We start from the raw sequence: 20,850 nt of genomic DNA, 5'->3' as shown, positions 1-20,850 counted from the left end.
AACAATAAAAGACCCTGAATAGCAAAAACAATCCTCAACAGAAAGAACAGTGCTGGAAGAATATCAATACCAAATTTCAAACTCTACTATAAAGCCATAGTAATCAAAACAGCTTGGTACTGGCACAAGAACAGACCTCAGGACCAATGGAATAGAATTGAAAACCCAGAAATGAACCTATAGACCTATAGCCAACTAATCTTCGATAAGGGAGCTAAAACAATAGAATGGAAGAAAGACAGCCTCTTCAGTAAATGGTGCTGGCAGAATTGGTTAATCACTTGTAGAAAACTAAAGCTAGATCCTTATATATCACCCGGCACCAGAATCAACTCCAAATGGATCAAAGACCTTGGAGTCAAAGCAATATTTGTTTTTTAAAGAAGAAATCTTGTCTGTTTCAAAGTGAATCACTACACTTCTGGGGTTGGGGACACAGTTCTAGAGTGAGTCTCAATTTTGCTGATATTGCTTATAATTTATATTTATAAGAATACCAGAGGTGGTATGATGCAACAGAGTGACTAATATAGGCATATTAATATTATGCAAATCCTCCCCTGCCAAAATAACTATTGGTAATTTCAACCGGTTATCCATTCATATCCCTACTTAAATGCATGTACTCATATTTATAAACAATGAGCAAATGACAATCAAGTGTAATTTCTACTTACATGGAGAATTGTCTTTATATCATCATACCCCAGCCCTCTCTCTCATGGCCAACTTCCTGGGACAAGTGGCAGAATTGTTATAGGATTTTGACATCCACCCCTCTCCCATTTTAGTAGGAGAGTTTTATAATATAAAATCGCAATAGAAGCAGTGTGAGATGCTAAGGGATGTAAAGCAGTGATCTGAGCAGAAGCAAGGTGTGGGATGTAGGTACCCATGGAAGCCAGAATGTCTGAAAGAAAAGCTGAAGAGTCCTATTTGGCTACGTCATTTTCAACAATTGCTGTTTTGGAACCGTGGCTTGAAAAACAGCTGAAAAATAGCATTTTCTTTGTTTTAAGTGTAACAATACTGTTCATGTGTAAACTAATGTTCAGTCAAGCATTTTGCCTAAAAAGAAACATGTTTTCTTCACTGTGGTACTTCATTTTGATCTTTTGGATACAATGTCATATGGCATGTAGAAATGGGGTGTGCCACGTTTAAACCACAGGGTGATTGCAAATGTTCTATAAAAATATAAAAATTTGTAGTCCCATAACGCCATCAGCCATTGCCATGGGCAAATTAGTTGACATTTCTAAAGTCCGGTTATATGTGAGGTTCATTTGAAATAAAATATGGCTTTGGCAAGGATTGACTGAAATACATTATTGAGAAGAGTGCTTGGCACATAGGAAAAGGTTAAAGAGGCAAAAAGCAAAACTGAGATGCCTATTAGCTCCTCCTAGTATCAAATTTAACTCAGAGACAGAACAAGTACCTATCTTGTATGGTAGTTAAGGGAATTTATGACTCTCTAGGATATGAAAGAGCTCCTTCTCCCCAAATTGCTTTCTGGGTACTAGAAGCAGAGTGGAAACCAACTTGCTAAAGGAATCCAGCTACCTCATCAACACCTGTGTTTGGCTAGTGAGCATCTGAGGATTAGGCATGTCTGCAACTGTGTTCAGTTTCTTCTTGCCACCTTCTTCAGTTTTTGCCATGTTTGGACAGAATCACCTCCAGTTTCTCTTTTGTCTCTTTCTAATGCATCATAGATAAACGTTAACACCATATTGAAAGCATATCCAGAATACATACCCTGTTCCAACAGCCTCTCCAGAGTCGTTGTTCAGATCCCTTCCTCCCTTGTGTTACCACTTCTAAAATTGCCTATCCACCTACCCCTCCCACACCTAGTGATCCTTCAGCTTGGAATCACTTTCTCCAAGGATCCTGAAAAGTTCATTTCATTCAAATCTCTATACAAATACATGCCACTTCTCCCCCCATACCCGATACAAAATAGTGCTTCTTCCTAAATATCCATAACCACCTTCGCTTTGACTGTTCTGCTTTTGACTTACACCTCCACAGACTTAAACCTTTATCTTTGTCTCTCTCTCTGCACATTGGAACTTAAGCTCAATAGAATTTTTTAAAATGTATGTATGATTGTGTGCCAAGCACCCCAAACTCTCTGACACACAGTTCTCACACAGTATGTCTGTTGATCACCTTATCCTTGCTCTTTCAATATTTGGATGCTGATTTATCTTAATCTCTTCAAGGACACAAATTATCCCAAAAGTGTTTGACTTTAAGGAAAGCCAAGAAAAAAAGTGAAGAATGCATGATATATTCATTTCATTACAGAATTTATTTTTGCATGGAACTCATTTGTCTTTATAGCATTCTTTGTTAAGCTACAGAAGACAAAGTCAACTGGAGCTCTCAGATTTCTCCACATTCATTCCTTGAATATTTACTGCATATGATTTCAACATCATGGTAACTATGAATTTAAGGAAAAGAGCAAGAAGAATAACAAAATCCTTGCCCTCGAACTCACACTATCTTATTCTGACTCCAATAGGGTGAACATAACTTCCTCAGGCAAAGGGGCCTTCCAGGCTTCAGATGATCAAGGGGCTCATGTTGTGCACAAATTCTTTGCTTGCCTCACTGTACCTGTGAACTGGTCTTACTTTGGTGACCATGACCACCTTGGTGGACTGCACCTGGCTCAAAGCTAAGATGGTTATTTGGCAGAAAGATTCATGTATTTCAGGAACAATATATATAGGATACTCTAGACCTGCACACTTCTGTTCTCTGGAAACCATGCATGAGGCCATGCTTGAGTCTCTATTATATATATAAGAAAGGGTTTATAATCATAAATGCTTTTGGATGCAAGGCATTAGTTTTCACCTTTTAAGATTCCAGAGTAGGGTACTGGTATTTCTCCAGATTTCCCATTGTAGGAATTACAGTTCAGATTTCATGATTTCATATCTATGAGTCCTGAAACACACACACACACACACACACACTTCCCTATACCTTTCATTAAATTGCTGATAGAAGATACACAGGAAGAGACATTGACTATATGGGAATTCCAGACTTGTGTAAATGCCTGGTGCCATGTTGCTTAACAATTAATGAAACTTATAAAAGTCCTTTCTTTGCCCATAGATAAAATAAAGAAAGCCCTTTAAGTTTTCTAAGAGAGCTGTTGCTCTGTCATCCTTCTATGAAAATATCTGTTAGTCTGCACAACTACCATTCTTATTCCCACTCAACAAATAGCACATATGTTATATCTTAAAAGGCTATTAAATATAAATGGCTTTTATATTATATTAAACATAAAAACATATTTAAATGTTATAGCTACTAATTAAGCTACCATCCTCTCATATTAAAAATGAGTGTAACCTTAACAAAATGAAAAATGGGGGTCATATTTTCTCTCTTGCTCAAGTAAAACAAACAATGCTAATATATATGAAACCACCTAACAACTTTTGGAAACAAAAAGAAATCCCATGAGGCTAAACTGAAAAAATGAAAGTATATGCCTTATATTGACTAATGACATCTCATGTGGATTCTAAGCTAGATCTAATTTTCCAAAGGAACACTGTTAGGAGGGTATTAACTATATAGATGTGTTTTTCCCCCCAGTGGATCTATTAAAAATGCAAACATGAAAACACTATGTAAGAAATTGTAATGTCCTAGTTTTAAAGTTTGTTCCAATTTCTTACATAGTATTTTCATGTTTACAACTTTGGCGCTGGGGGGGTGATATAAGAAGCAGGTGGGGGGGACAGGGAACAGGGAAGATGGGAAGGGATGGGAAGGGGAAACAAAGGAGGAGGCAACAATGCTTGATAAGAAATGTACTCATTTCCTTGCCCATGAAATTGTAACCCCTCTGTGCAGTATTTTCACAATAAAAAAAGAGAAGTCATAAAACTAAAAAAAAGAAGAAATTGTAATATCCTAATCTTTTACAAAGACTACATCCGAGAGAATTATAAAACATAATAATCAGCTCCCAATCTCATATTTGATATTGTCAAATGCCTTATTAACTTAAATGTACCATCAAAGTAATCTTAAAACATATCTGCAATAATTTTACCACACATTGAATTATAAAACCTTATTAAATATTCAAACTGTTTGGTGCCTAATTAAAAACAACATTGTGTCTTCTCTCTTGATCCATGAACATACTATTACAGAATACATTTTTATTCCAAATATGTATGCATTCATGTTATCACCCTGAGAAATGGAGCTTGGCAGCTAAGGAATTGATCACCCAAGCATTGCTAACTCAAAATCAACATAAACATCTACAGGTCATATCACTAAACTTATGTACTTAAATATGGGCTCCACCTTCGTAGTGGCGATCAAATCACTTCTTTGACTCTCAACCTTATTTATACAGAACTCACACACATAAAAACAAGTAAGTATTTATCTACTCGGATAGATGTATAAACAGAAAAGACTGTGGGACCACAGCAGGGCCCTCAATTACAAGTCAGCCACAACTTTTCTATGTGATTATTGGCTACAGTGAAACTGGAAAAAAATATTACTGTTGGATTTTAAACTCTTACTTTGCTCTTAGACATACCGGAGACTAGAAAGGCACTATAGAATTTTGCAAATAAGCAACCTTTCTTCCTAGGCACACAGCATGGTTTAAGCAAAAGAAAACACATGTGGGAAATAAGCAAAAGCACCTTTCAAAATTAATTTGTGTTGGGAATGAAGCTGCCTCCAACTCTATTTCAGTTTGAAAAAGGTTTCAACACTAGATAGTTTGCTTTGTCAATATATCTGTGTTTTTCTTAAAGCTTTTCACAAAAGTAGAACAATCTTTTGAAGACTATTCTATAAATTGCATCTCTTAATATACAATGCCTGTCCATATTTTTCCCCCAGGAAAATATATCCATATATACTCAGACTTTCAACTATCTTGGTGAATTCAATAACAAGAGTATCTGCTTCAAGATCAAAGTAAAGACCCACATAGCTAAAAATGGCCACATTTCCCAGTTTAATTTTGTGAATTAATACACAGTAATTTATTTATGGATATTTTATATAACTAAAACCCACTGCCGTTTTACTGTAACTATACATTGGACTCAATAGTGGCTTAGGGGTCAAGAGTTTGATATGTCAAAATACACTGTACTTATAAATTGATTTGTTAAAATGGTAACTTTCTCCTGTCTGGAGTCAGTGGCTATGACCAAGGGGAGGGAAGAGTTAGTGGGACAACAACAAGGAAGGGAAGGGGTAACAATGATGGACAAGTAATGTAGTCATTGCCTTACTCATGTGACTGTTACCCCTCCATACAACATCATAACAATAAAATAAAAGAACGAGTTATAGAGGACTGAAAACGATTAGTAATAGTGAGCACATAAAAAATAAGGGCTAGCAAAATTGAGGGGATGTGTAGGTTTGAAGATGATGATAATTATGAAATATTTGACATCTATCAAGATTCACTGTACTCATAATCTGACATGTTAAATTGAAATCCCTTTGTTCAACTACTCAAAGGTAATTAATCATTTTTAAGAAAAGATGGAAGACATGAAAGAAAAATAATTAGGTATAATTTAAATTGTGATCATGGCACAAATGTGGAAAATTACTGGCAATATAAGTGTGCGAGTGTAAAATGGAAGAATATAAACAATGAACATAGCAAAAATTAGATTTTAAATATGTCAAAGGGTACTGCTAATGGAACTGTATAATATGCAATGTCAATGACTCCTGTATATAAAAAATAAAATGGCAACTTTCTACAACTACTCAAAGATAATAAAATTTTAATTCATGAGTGTGATATGATGATACAGATGAAGTAGCTTTTCTTTTGGATCAACTAAATGTCTACACTCTCTCCATGAACATACAATCTGGTCATATTTTGAGAGAACATATGAAGATAATGTATATACAGCCTCTTGTAGAGTTGGTATGAGTCCGTAGGATAAAGAGCTTTAGTAAAGTTTCCAACATTGTTTGACAAGTTCAGATAAACAAAATAAGATTCTAAACAGCCACTAAAATTTCATTTGTTCTGAACATGTACGATCCTTTTTCTTGTCATTTAACCCCTGAAAATCTGATCTTCAGATGATTAAAAATATAAACAGACATGTGTATGAAATTATTCAACAATTTATACAATGGACTTGGACACCTACAAATTTTGGTGCCTACAGATAAGGACATGGTTTGGAGCTTTTCCACCGTGGAATTTTCACAGCAATTGAGCATATGAAGTTTGGTTATTTTGGTAATTTGATGTCTACTTGCACAAAACTGGGAGTAATGTGTTTCATGTGCTTCTCATAAGGGCTTTCTTCCTGAAATAAATTCTTAAGTTTGTTTTTCTCTTTTGAGAACAACTGGCAAACCACTCAAGCACTGCATGGGATTGTTTTTGTCATTATTTATATACATATAAGAGAAAGTAAACAGCCAGCAAGTATATAACCAATTATTATATCTTTAAGATGTTTCTTGACATATTGGAAACATCCATTTAAAAATTTTTCCTTAGTATCATATCGCTTAACATCATCTTATCTGAACTTAGGACACAAGTGGTTTTTTCTTTCTTGCTATTGTTTCTAATGTTTTTATAAGGTATCACATGATTTTTTTGGTTGCTTTGTATGTCCCTCCCCCACAGTATAACTCCTGTTTTCACTGTATTTGATGTTGGTATAATTTAGGGAGCGGAAGGGAAAAAACAAATTGTTTAAATAGGGATACAGGTGGACACATTCCAACAATGAGATGTACAAGATGCTATGTGGAAAAACGAACTTTACAATTTCGAGGGGGGACAGGAAGGGAGCAGAGGGGGTGTAGTTGAGGAGGTGGGAGGGACGGGATGGTAGGGGAAAAACAAAGGAGGAGGCAACAATGGTGTTTGTTTTTTTATGGGTGGGTGTATGGTCTTGGGGCCTGAGCTCTGAGCCTGGGCACTGTCCCTCAGCTCTTCAGCTCAAGGTTAGCGTTCTACCACTTGAGCCACAGCGCCACTTCTGGCTTTTTTTTTCTTTTTGCTTATGTGGTGCTGAGGAATCATGCATGCAAGGAAAGCGCTCTACAACTGAGCCACCTTCCCAGTCCCCACATTTTCTTGATCCATTCATCTACTGAGGGGTATCTGGGTTGGTTCCATATCTTAGCTATGGTAAATAATGCTGCAATAAACATAGTTGTGCTGGTAGCTTTAGTATGGTCATGTTTGTGATCATTTGGGTAAATGCCCAAAAGTGGGATTGCTGGGTCATAGGGGAGCTCGATGTGTAGTCTTTTGAGGAACCTCCAATACTACTTTCCAAAGTGGTTGAACAAGTTTACACTCCCACCAACAATGCAGTAGGGTTCCCTTCTGTCTACATCCCCTCCAGCATCTGTTGTTATTAGAGTTCCTGATTAAAGCCATTCTAACTGGGGTGAGGTGGTATCTCAATGTTGTTTTGATTTGCATTTCTTTTATGGCTAGGTTGGTTGAGCATTTCTTCATGTGTCTATTGGCCATCCTTCTTTTCTCTTCAGATAATTTTCTCTTTAAATCTTTAGTCCACTTATTTATTGGGCAGTTGTTTCTTTGAGGATTTGTTGTTGGGGGATTTAATTTTTTGAGTTCCAGGTATATTTTAGATATAAGACCCTTGTCTGTTGTATGGCTAGTGAAGATCTTCTCCCAATCCAAGGGCTTTCTATTGATCTTGCTAGCTATGCCTCCATCAGAAAGAATGACATTGCCCCATTTGTTAGGAAATTGAAAGACTTGGAAAAAATTATATTAAGTGAAGTAAGCCAGGCCTAAAGAAACATAGGTCCTATGGTTTCCCTTATTTGCAATAACTAGAATATGTCTGAGTCAAACAGAAAAGGTCAGATAAGTTGATATTAGGGAAATGAACCCCAAGAAAAGTATTCAAATGTTTTTTTTTCTTTCATGTGATTGTTTTTAACATATTTATAAGATTATTTCTTTGTTACTTTGTATGTCCCTCCCCCACAGTATAACCCCTGCTTTCATTGTATTTGATGTTGGTATAATTTGTGGAAGGGAAGGGCAAATGGATACAGGTGGACCCATTGCAACAATGAGATGTACAAGTTGTTATGTCGAAAAACGAACTTAATAACTTTGGTGTGGGGGGGAGGATCGGATCTGGGGTTTGGGGGGTATGGAAAGGGATGGGAAGGGGAAAAAAGGGGGAGGCAACAATGCTTGATAAGAAATGTACTCATTCTCTTGCCCATGTAATGTTAACCCCTCTGTACAATATTTTCACAATAAAAAATGTACACATTACCTTGATCATGTGATTGTAACCCCTCTGTACAGTACAGTATTTTCACAATAAAAAACTTATAAAAAATCTTCCTGAGTATCATTGGAAGAGAAACAAAAGATATAGAGGATTGAGCTTCAAAGCCAGTCTGGGCAGAAAGGTCCCTGAGACTCCATCTCCAAAATAATCAGTAAAAAGCAAGGCTGGAGGTATGGCTCAAATGACAGAGCACCAGCCATGAGAAAGCAAGAAAAACAGTCTTGAAGTCTTGAGTTCCAACACAAATATAAGCAAAAGAGAAAAAGAAAAACGTTCTTTCTTAACATATTTAGCATCCTGTTTCAAATAGATTTAATTTTATATATTTTTTATTGTAAAGATACTGTACAGATAGGTTAGTTACATGAGTAAGGCAATGTTTACATTTCCTATAATTCAATAAATAAATTACATGGAAAATATAACTTAGGGTGAATTATTATTTCAAATAAGTACTTAAAATAATTCCATTATAATTCTATAATGAAATGATTAGCAATAACCCAAAAGTTAAATTTACTATTTAAAAGAGATTTAATCTTTTAAGCCTCTTCAAGCAGACTGTTTACTTAATTGATAGTTTAATTCCATTTTTAAAACTTTGAGGATTTTATTCTATTCTTTCAGCTGAAGATTTTCCCAGTGCCCTTTCATGACTTTTACTTAATAATAGCATAAATTATATAAATGAGCATAAAAGGATTTATTTGTGTTATTACTCACACACACATATATATTTGAATTAAATATATCAAATACACGCTTTCCATTTCTCTTTCTTTACCATTCTCCTAAAGTCATTGTTGAAATGTTAACTAAGGGAATATGCTTTCCTTTGGGATTATGTGTTTTCTGGGTGTAAGATCTGAATCTCTTTCTTTTAAGTACCTGACATTAAATCTGAATTTAAAGTATATACCTATTCAGGGTTTATCTGGACCATGGTTAGTGTAAATCTAGATCCATATTTATGACGTCTAGGTGGTTAAAAATCTCAGGGAAGGTTTTTCATCTCCTTAACTAAGTGCAAGTTAAGAAAACTTCCAGTTCATATTTTGGCTTTCTCCTAGTGTTGTCTTCCCTTTACTGTGAGAGCATTTAGTTGTCAGTTATTTTATTAGAAATCGTTTTTCCTGTTTTTTCTTTAAAATCAGAGTTATGAAAGCTGTAGCTTTGTTCCTTTAGTTCATTTCCGTAGGAATTATCAGAGGTCTTAGGTCAGTTGTCAGAATAAACACTCTGTTTCCTACTCACATTAATATTATTTAAATAATTTTTTAGCATTGTAGGTACTTTTCAACTTTTGCTAGCATTGTAATAGATATTCTGTACATTTTTATCCCTCAATATTAGGTGTCCTACAGACCTTGAAAGTAAGTGTAACTAAACTGGAAATCTTTTGCTAAAGTATCATCATTACTCATGCAGAGTTATTGTGCCACCTACCATATTTATGATACAGTAAGAATCTGTTATAAGATGTATATTTTTCTTGGTGTATATTAAATTATAGATGTAAAGGGCTTCTTCATGTCACTTTCACACATGTACCTGCTCTATTACTTTCTTATTTTCTCCCTTTCTTATTTCGTTGTAACAAAGTCAGTAATTTCCTTACTCTTCTGGGATGCTATTTTCTATTTTGCATACTTTCAGTTGAGTTTCTTTTTTTCATGTACATATTTGAACTACTGTAAATGTTTTCATAAAAATATATTATAAATATGTATATAGCTGAAATATATGTTAACATGCTTATATTTATCATTTTAAAAATTATTAGTCCTTTTTATATGCTTTCAGTTATTTTCATTCTCTCTCAAATACAGGCAATATGAGTATTCTTATGAAACAAAACAATTGTCCCCATATTAGAAAAAAATGAGCAATATATTTCAAATTAGAAATTTTCCCAAATTGGCCACTAATTGTGAATTTTATCGTAATTGTGGTAAAATTTAATTATGGAAAATAATTTATTGATTCCATTGATAGCATATCATTTGATTAACACTCTGTTAACAGTGGTTTAGATGTAATTAATTCATTTACATTTAGTTTTCTGGAAGAATAAGCTTACCTGTTTAAATGTAAGATTGATCACTTCAGATATTTCCAACATTGAAGAAGATAATTATATGAAAGACAAGAGATCAGCCACATGGGAGGGAGGCATTTTTATATAATAGTTTTCCCACCCTCAATTTAAAATTATTATTGCTTACTGCTGTATTCACAAATGTCTCTTCATAAAATGCTAGCATCAAAGCAAACTGCACCCCTGCATATATCTTCAGCAGCTGAGATGCTGAGGATGAGAAAGGAACTTCTTTTCCTGTGACCTAGGAAGATAAGAAAGAAGTCTCTTCTTCATAATGCTCCAGGGCTTTCTTGCATATTCAAATTCACACTATGTCAAACGCAACAAAAGAATATGTGAAAAGACCCTTACATTGAAAAGTGTTTATAAACACCTGCCATACAGTAGGCACTAGATAGATGTTAGCATGGTGTTGGTGCTCAGTAACTGTTGCATTTGGTTGTGGCTATAGCTCAGTGGCACAGTACTTGCCTCACATGTGTAAGGCCCCAGATTTGATCCTCTGCATCTCCAAAAACATAAAAATAAAATAAATATTACTAAAAAAGAAAAGAAAAGTGTTTATAAATCAGGATATTTATTTCTCACTTCTGATACACTGTACATTACAGTTTTGATTTAGTCTGCCTTAAGACAAAACTAAGATATGATTCAGTAAAATGTATCAATATTAAAGGCAAACAAAAAAATGCATTGGGCCCCCCTTACCTGACAATATGTCAATGAGCATATTCAAGGGAAAAAAAAGTTAAAGAAGAAAAGAAGGTCACTATACGAAGTACCTATAATCATACCCTGCAACACAATAATGCTTTATTAAAAGCAAATTTCTTAAATCACTGAATTTAACAGAAAAGAAAGCTGCTTTTAAAATACACATGCTGGCACTCACTTAAATCTAAAATATTCACTTTGAATGATTTATTACAAAAGAATAAATGGCTATTAGGCTTTCTGGACCTAAAATGACAAAAATATTCACAGCTCTGTCAATCAGACTGTTGCATAAATAATTGCACACTTAAAATGTGCCTAAGAAATTTAAAAATTTTAAAGTAAGGATAATATTACCTCAAACTTTCATATGCTTTTATAATTACAATAGAGCCTCTAAAGTGGACAGCAGTCTATTCTTCCTATTGTTGTTATATTTTTATCAATGTGATTTAGTTGATAAAGAATTTTGTATGCTCTGAATGATTGAAATGAAATTCTATTTCTTTTCTGTAGAAGAGGATGTCTAACCAAAATTGAAATTTGTATTTGGTTTCCAGTGTTTAAAAAAAAAACAAAGGAGGAGGCAACAATGCTTGATAAGAAATGTACTCATTACCTTGCTCATGTAACTGTAACCCCTCTGTATAGTATTTTCACAATAAAAACCTTATAAAAATTTTAAAAAGTAAAAGAAAAAATTCTATAGTAGGTTTCTACATGTGATTTCTAAATTTAATTACTATATTTAATATTATGACATGAGTTTATTCATAGCATGACCAAAATTCTGCCTGTCTTGATGTGAATTTAGACTTTATTTGGAGTCCTTAGTTTTTATGATCAAAACCAAAGAAGACTACAAGAGTCTCAAGGCTCCTCAACCTCTGGTGTTCTATGACTCTGCATACAAGGCACATTCATAGATCTGTGAAGTCTGCAAAAATGGTCTTTGTTCTATGTTTGACTAGAGCTGGAAACTAGCCTCTGCTGCTCTGATTCCTGAATTGTGATCCCTGGGAGAAAAAAATGATGTCCACGAGGCAGACAGCACCTTTTTAAACTGCTGTGTGTTTGTGGTGTATGTGTGTGTGTGAGAGAGAGAGAGAGAGAGAGAGAGAGAGAGACAGACAGACAGACAGACAGACAGACAGACGGGGGGGGGAGGGAAACACAGACAGAGAGTTGGTCCCGGGATTTGAACTCAGGGCCTATACATTGTCCCTGAGCTTTTCTGCTCAAGGCTAGTGCTCTACAACTTGAGCCACAGCTCCACTTCTGGCTCACAGACTTTCCTGAACATGCTGGCTTGAAACTGCCATCCTTAGATCTCAGCCTTCCCTAAAGCTAAGATTACAGGTATAAGCTACCTGACCCTGGCTGAACATTTTTTAAAGAAAAGATTTGCATGAAGAAAACATATATCCCAACTGCCTGTAGACCTAATATATGAAACAAGTCTTCACTATTTCCAGCTCCATGAAATTTCTTACCTCTGGTATGTCTTCATGTAGTCCAAGTCGTGGTTTACCTGGACCCCATCCTGGTCCTTTAAATAGGACAGAAAACTTATGAAAGAATCCAGGTGTGGTCCAGAATATAGTCCATATATAACATAAATGGTGGAACTAGGAAAAAATAAAATATAACTTATTTTAAAATAAGGCTAATAAAAATTAAGCACAACTAATTATTTAATTGTATTGTTCAATGTAATTTACATATTGTTATTTAAGATATAATTTCCATTAATGGATTGATATAAAATCATAAGTTACATTTTAATATATTTTAGTAATTCTGTCTTTGTTTTCATATTAATATATTTTGACTTTATTGTCAAGGTGATGTATGAGTTACATGTATAAGTTAGTGAGTACATTTCTTGTTAAACTTGTTACTCCTCCCTCATTTTTCTCCCACTTTCCCTTCTAAAATCACTCTCAAGTTGTATAGCTTATTTCCAATATATTTCCTTGTGATTATTGCTGTTGTACTGGTTCGCCCATTGTCTTTTGTCTCATCATTTCATTGTTCCCCTTCTCCTACCTAATCCAGAGACACATATACAAGACACAGGGTACCCAAATCAAATACAGTGACAACAGGGGTTAAACCATAGGAAAAATATGAAAGAAAAAAGAATTCAAATAGTATATTAAAAAACAACAATGAAAAACCCCTTATTGGGTTTCATTTTACTTAGCATTATCTTATAATGGATAATATGTACATAGCTATTGAGCTATTGTGATCCTTTTCTAGGACTATCCTAGACATATACTAATTATTACAAATGAAGGAAACCATGGAGTTTCTGTTTCTTTGGGTCTGGCTTACTTATTTAATATGATTTTTTTAAGTCTTTCTGTTTCCTTATGAATGGGGAGATGTCATTCTTTCTGATGGAAGCATAGAATTCCAAATATGGTATATATACACAATTGGGCTTTCATGTTAATATTTTAAGGTTCAATGTATTTATAATTTTGAGATTAAGACAGGCATTTGTTAGAAAATATTATGAGTAGAAAACCAAGGGTAACAATCTAAAGCCTGGTCAAAGATTCACACTTGTAATCCTACCTAATTAGGACAATGAAATCTGAGGATTGCAGTTTGAAGTCATCCCAGGATATTATCTCTGATGAGAGACCACCCGAGGAAGAAAGAAAGAACAAAAGAAAGAAAGAAAGAAAGAAAGAAAGGAAAAAGAGAGAAAGAGAGGAAGAGAGGAAGAAAGGAAGAGAGAAAGAAAGAAAAGAAAGAAAGAAGGAAGGAAGGAAAGGAAGGAAGGAAGGAAGGAAGGAAGGAAGGAAGGAAGGAAGGAAGAAAGGAAGGAAGGAAATAAAGGAGGGAGGGAGGGAGGGAGGGAGGGAGGAAGGAAGGAAGGAAGAAAGGAAAAAAAAGCTCTTGAAGTGGAAATGTGGCTCAAGAAGCAGAGCACTACCTTTAAACAAGCAAAGTCAGCAACAGTAACCAAGTTCTGAACCAGTACTGGTGTGTTCACATATGTTCACGTGCACGTGCAAGAGCACACACACACACACAAAGTTAGAGGGATTTGCTTCAAAGTAGAATTAGCTAGAGGCCTTCACAACTCAACAAAAAGATATCAGATGATATCCTTTTTCAAGTCTTTCTAAATAGAAATTCAGTTTATACATAGAAGCATATAAAGATTGGATATCTGTTAAAATTTCAAAACTTTGAAACTTTATTGTGTTATAGACAAGTCCTAGTAACAAAGGTCTTCAAATGCATTTCAGCTAGTAGACGTCTGACTATTAGGTGGTCTATCTTCTGTCATCAGAAGTGAAATTTGCTGACTAAAAGCAAAGTTTGCATTGAGCCTCAAAGCAGGACTCCATATTCTTTAATTAACATAGATTTTTCAAGTACAATAGTTAAAAGTATGCCCACCCATAAGTACTCGATAAATATTAGCCATTAGGAGATCCAATTCATGCCATACATTCATGCCCATAATCCCCTTTATGATTAAAAGTAATCCAAAGGTTTGGGTCTCCAGTATAGACTACAAAGATAAATTATATTGTAAGTATAGAAATTAATTAATGGAGAAAGCAGCTGTGGCTCTCAGAGTTTGTAGTCTGGCTTGAATTTACACTATCCCTGGATGAATTTTAACTATGAGGTTTATAAAACTAAGTTTCGAACCTAATTCAGCAGTGATACCCCCTAGAAATTATGTTGGAAAAGAACTATACACCTTGAGGGGAGTGGAGTGAGGAGGGAAAAAACTGGGAGAGAATTAATGAGGGGATGACACTTTCAAAAGTAATGAGCTCAGTACCTGACTTATGTAAAGATAACCCCTCTGTACATCACCTTTACATGAAAAATTTCAAAAAACTAAAATTGCTTGAAATATTGTAATCTAAAGCAATTAAAGAACAACACAGTATTTGATAGAATAGATTTTTGAGGATAAGGAAACATTAATTGAAAGTTATCCTGGGACTTTGAATAGCCATATAGAAAATTATGTGTTTAGGTGTTCTGACACACATTAAAATACTTAATTTTGTTATTCTGAAAACTGCAATTTTATTTCTATCACTCTGGATCTAGGCCATAGGAAATAGCAGGTAGTATTTTGAAATAAAACATTTTCTTATTTGCTTCCCAGTTTTCTGGCACTTTCCAACCCCCAAGAGAAAGTAAAGTGAATGATCTAGATATAATAATATTAATGACCACCAAAACATTCTATATAGTGGGAACCACTATAAGTTATTTTTTTAATGTCCACGTATGATAGGTAAGAAATTTGGTTCTATATCATGGCATACTAGCAACAATAGCCACACATTTCTGAGTTACAACTCTTCATGATCATAATTTGCTGACCACACAGTTTATAATGGATAATGGAGAGGACTAAATCTTAGATCCACTCTTGACATTTCTTATGCTAAAGGCTATGTTAGTATGTGAGAGTAGAGACCTGGAGAATTAGCCTAACAAGTGCATGTTAGTGGCTCATGCACACCTGAGATTACCTTACTATTGGTTCTCCCTCACTCCAATTGCAGTCCCCCAAGAGTTTGTGCAGCTCTGACTAAAGACATTTACCACTATCCTATTCTCTGCCTCAACTATGAAGGTTTATCTTCAACCAAGGATTTGACATGTGCAAGTGTTTATTCACAAAGGCTTGCTATGAAAATTGTCCATCAACCAGAAGCATTGATATCATCTAGGAACTTGTTGAAAACATAGACACTTTTAGACCAGGTCTTAGACTTGATGAGCTGAATCTATATTTTGCTAAGTTGCTTCTGTGATTCCTATTGTTGTTAGGCTTGGAAAAGTCTTTCCTTGAGCATTGCAACCAAGTTGTCTATTTCTTTGTAAATCTTCATAGGAAGAAGACAAATCTTACATGAAGGACTTTCAATGTATTATTTCTAAATTGGGTTCAATTCTCTAAAGATTATTATTAAGAAAATAACTAAAAAATTTGCTGAATGTCTCCTGAAGGATATGTCATTTTCCTAATAAAATACAACAGAGAGACAGAGAGAGATGCTTCAGTTGCTCAGAATAAATAAGAGGCAAAATAATAAACATTTCTCATTTGACATATAAACAGATAGAAATTTTCCATTGCTTTTAATGTATAATACACATAGTATAGTATAAAGATTAAACAGTGTTAAAGGAATTTGAGTGTTGATTGATTGGGGCAAATTTGCAGCTGACAAGGTTTGTGAACCTGGATAAGTTATTTAAATGCTACGAACACCAATTTTCCTATGATAAGGTTTGAATAGGAAAGGTCCACCAACAGGCTCATTTGGTGACTTCTATGTCACCAGTAGGTATTGGGCATGTGGTAGTAACCTTGGGGGCTGGGGGATTAGCTAGAGGAAATGGGTCATTGATGGTGTGTCATTGAAGGTCCTAGTCCTGTCTCTTCTCCCTTCTCAGCTTCCCGTCTGCTGTAGGGGATCGGCCTGTTCCACCCCAAGCTTCTACCGTCAAGATCTACTGCCAAAGCATATGGCGCCAAGCAAACCTGGACTGAACCATTTGAACCCATGATCCCAAACTAATCCTCACCCCTTGGTAGTGTTTCAGGTATTCTCTCTCAGTGATGAAAGTCTGATTAATACACTCCTCTAACAAATAGGATTAAAAAACAGGCTCCATTCATAAGTTTTTAGTAATAGTGACATGAAATATTTTGTGCTGTGCTGTTTCCAATGTGCTCCACATCGTAGACGCCAAACAGATGTCCATTATTTTGGTATTTCAAACGTTTGTGGAAACTCAAGGAAGTAGGTTTGAAAATCGAGCCCAACATGAACCTACAATTTTGCCGCTTCCTGAGTGCTGCAACAAGTCCCCTGTACATAGAAGTGGTTGACTGACCTTCGCAGCTTTTTGAGCCTGCTTATCATTTTTTCACTTATGAATCTCTAACCCCAGGAGTCTTTGTGGTGGACTGAGGCTGACATATCAGAGCTTCGCAGACATTCTTCATTTCTCTAGTGTCAACCATTGAGGCCAATGAACAACCAATACCATATGTCTAATAGAAAACTGGTCCAGTCCAACAAGTCATAGCAGGTGAGGTAATGTGCAGACCTAACCAATGTGTAATAGTTCTTGACATCTATGTCTAAGAAGAATAGGGCAAAGGCCTTATGTTGAATTTCTAACCGGAGGCTGCAGCCTTGAAGCAAATACTTTTGGGGATCAACTTTAATTATACATGTTTCCACTATTCCTTCTGAATACATGAATATATTTTAGTCTATTCTGAAAAGAAATATGCTTATTAAAATGCTACTTTTTTCAGCCTACATAATAGCTATTTGAAAATTCTTAACACTGTGTTTTTAAAAGTATATTTTGCCCATTATGATCTAAGGTTCTGTTTGAAAGCAAAATTCATTTTCAGATTTTTCTACATTTCATTCTTTATTAGCAGTATAATACACTTGTGCCTTTCATCAATTCATTTTTCTCTTAACTGTAAATTTATGAAATAATACAAGTTCAGAAAAACATTGCTGATCATATTACCTGCACCTTGAAAGGTTCAAATGTATTAATGGGATGTGTTAGACCATATGCAACTTGTTCATTCTCTGCTTCAAATGTCCCTGGAAAACAAATATTAAGACAAAAGCCTTGACTTTCCATGAATAAATGAACTAATTTATTTTGCTATTTGTATATTTTACTTACCAAAAATTCTATCCCAGATAATAAGAGTGCCAGCATAATTTTTGTCTATGCAGTAACGATTTCTTCCTGTGTGATAAAATAATGAAAAATAATTTTTCAAAAATTTAAGTGATGCTTGCTGAAACATCATTTTTGTCTTCTTTTAAGAACATGGTAATAAAATTAAGAGTAAACCAATGGAACAAATGTCCTTGGAAACATCTTCTGACAACACAAGATTTTTTTTAACCAATAAGAAGTAAAAACAAAGTAGTATATATATATATATATATATATATATATACACACACACACACACATACACACACACACACACACACATATGCTCTTACTTTAAAATTTTGATGCACTAAAAACTAACCCTTTGCTCTGAGCTTGTTCCAGGAAGAAACACACTAGCTCTTTTAATCATAAAAGATAGTAAAAATTAAATTTTTAGCTCATCACATATATGATGCTTTTCTTGCTCCAAAATTATGACTAAACTTAAGTAGTTAGGCATCATCTTATATATGTGTGATTTTAATTATAATAGTTATATAATGTATAATTAGTAAATTCATTCTATTTATCAACCATATAGGATTTTAGTTATACATATATATAAACTTCAATAATCACAACTATACCAATATTTTTTTTGGGGGGTCCGGTCGTGGAGCCTGAACTCTGGGCCTGGGCGCTATCCCTGAGCTCTTCAGCTCAAGGCTAGCGCTCTACCACTTGAGCCACAGCACCACTTCCGGCTTTTTTCTCTTTTGCTTATGTGGTGCTGAGGAATCGAACCCAGGGCCTCAGGCATGCAAGGCAAGCGCTCTACCACTGAGCCACCTTTCCAGCCCACCAATATGTTTTTAAATCTAAATAATAAATATTAATCTTTCAAACACCGTTCTCAACTAACTCAATTTATTTTTCGGTATACATTCCTTTAAGACATCTTCTAAACAAGCAAATATGCATTTGAAGTAAGAATGCAAGTTAAAATCTCCCTCTGGGCAAAAGCAGCATGAGATTGGCTGTACAGATACATACCTCACTGCATATACTGTCAAAACAATGCTTCCATGTTTGAGTGGGGGAGCATTTTGCCCCTGAAAGAATATTTTGCAATGTCTTAACACCTTACTGGGAGTCACAGTTAGAAAAGTATACGAAGCGTGTTTTGTGGCTTAGGCAGGAAAACATCCTATACTGCACAGAACACTTACAACCATGTGCCAAAATTCCACAATGCAGGTGTTGGGAAGCCCCAATATAAAACAGTAGAATGTGAAAGAGAGGCAAAGTAAATGAGCAATTATTTTCTGTGTGAACATGTCCTTTTCCACTCCTTTTTCTTTTTCCATGAAGGACATCACAAGAGTATAACATTCTTGACCTCTCTACCCCTTTACTAACAGGCCTCTAGGGATGGGACAGTGACTGTTAAGTTTGAAAGTAGCTGACCCATCCATCTTCTTCTCTGCCTATGGGAGTTTGTGCTGCTCTGCCCCTGGCCATGGAGAAAGGCCAAGCTACAGTGTCCAGAGCTGCCTGTGAAGACTGGAGACATAAAAATAAAATTATAATATGCAATTATTTTTGTCACAGGCCTCTGTCTCACAATATTTGTTCTAAGACTTATTTGTGCCACTGAATAGAAAACAATGATTTGGACATTTCTGCTGTTATTTGAATCTCTATTACATGAACCATGCTGTTCATAACTTAATCTATTCTGATAAAACTTGGAATTCATTTTTGCCAATTAAAATAATGCTGCTATGCATATTCTTTTTGGGTTTTGTGGTACACAAATGTAAGCATTATTGTTATAATTAAAGTTGGTGTCTTTAAACTTTCTGCATTAGCCACATGTGATTTTCTGCTTAGGCAAAAGCAGCTTATGTTGTATTTTTTCATAAACTTAAGCAGGAGAGAGATACTTACTAGTGTCTTTCTAAATGCTTAAAGTTTTCAAAACTAGAGACCCTCTGGCCGTGAATAGGAACAACCCTCAGAGTTGAGGATAACCTATAACCAAGTGTAGCCTACAACAGACTCCTTAATGACATTGAATGTTCTCTCTTCTGTTGGATATCTCATTATCTTCCCTTACTGAAACTAGTCTGAGAGCTAGGTAAAAAAGAAAATCCAAAATACAGACAGAATGTTCTCTTCCATCTCCACCATAGTCCATGTATGTTGAAATTTGTCCAGGCACAAAAGAGCAAGCTATCTTTGTTTAAACAATTTATCTTTGTTTAAACAATAAATATAGTAACATACGGGGCAATTTTGGTGAAATGAGGTAAAATAAAATAATAATATTGTTGTTGTTAGAGAAATGAAGATGGAAAACAAAGAAGGAACAGGATCTCCTTACCATGATGAACTCTATGGTGGCTAGGAGTATTAAGAATGAGTTCCAAAGGACCAAGATTACTGATAACCTGTAAAACATAATGCATGTTTATGCATACAGTTACCATTAAATGTGTACATGATGCACAAATAAATTTTTAAAAAGTACCTAAACATAGTAAGTTTTTGAGTTAGCATTGCAGTAAGAAGTATCTATACCTGGAATTCATACAAGAATAGTAATATTCTAAATCAATGGTAAGAAACATGGCAGGAGTATAGGAAAGAGTGGGGCTGGCTCAGTCTTAGGTTCTCTGTTTATTGTCTGTGATCTTGGGGAAATAAGCTTTTTTATTTGTTCTTGTTTTTTTTTTTTAATTTCTGGCCAGTCACATTATGGAGCCCAAGTTGGCCTCAAATTAAACCATCTTCTTGCCGTCAGCTTCCTGAATTCTGGGCTCAGGACAACACTTAGCCCCCTAACTAAGGTTTCCTTAACTCCATACCCTCATCTTTAAAAATGGAAATAATAACATTGTGAAAAAATAATGTAGCTATGAAGATTCCTGATATGACTATATTTGTATGCATTATATCTAAGGT

General features: G+C 34.9%; 1 protein-coding gene across 1 annotated transcript in view; it reads right to left on the bottom strand.

Moving 5' to 3' along the window:
- Positions 1-20,850, bottom strand: part of Agmo (alkylglycerol monooxygenase) — a 323,268-nt gene that overhangs the window by 142,792 nt on the left and 159,626 nt on the right. The window contains exons 6-10 of the mRNA XM_013024069.1: positions 20,270-20,336; positions 17,902-17,967; positions 17,737-17,816; positions 12,672-12,806; positions 10,589-10,705 (exon numbers count right to left, since the gene is read on the bottom strand). Of these exons, the coding sequence (XP_012879523.1) occupies positions 10,589-10,705; positions 12,672-12,806; positions 17,737-17,816; positions 17,902-17,967; positions 20,270-20,336 (465 nt within the window). The remainder of the gene's footprint in view (positions 1-10,588; positions 10,706-12,671; positions 12,807-17,736; positions 17,817-17,901; positions 17,968-20,269; positions 20,337-20,850) is intronic.

This window comes from Dipodomys ordii, unplaced genomic scaffold (genome assembly GCF_000151885.1).
Source record: "Dipodomys ordii isolate 6190 unplaced genomic scaffold, Dord_2.0 Scaffold72, whole genome shotgun sequence".
NCBI classification, from domain to species: Eukaryota; Metazoa; Chordata; class Mammalia; order Rodentia; family Heteromyidae; genus Dipodomys; species Dipodomys ordii.
Note: the sequence above shows the minus strand (reverse complement) of the source record. Positions and strands in the feature narration are given on the sequence as shown.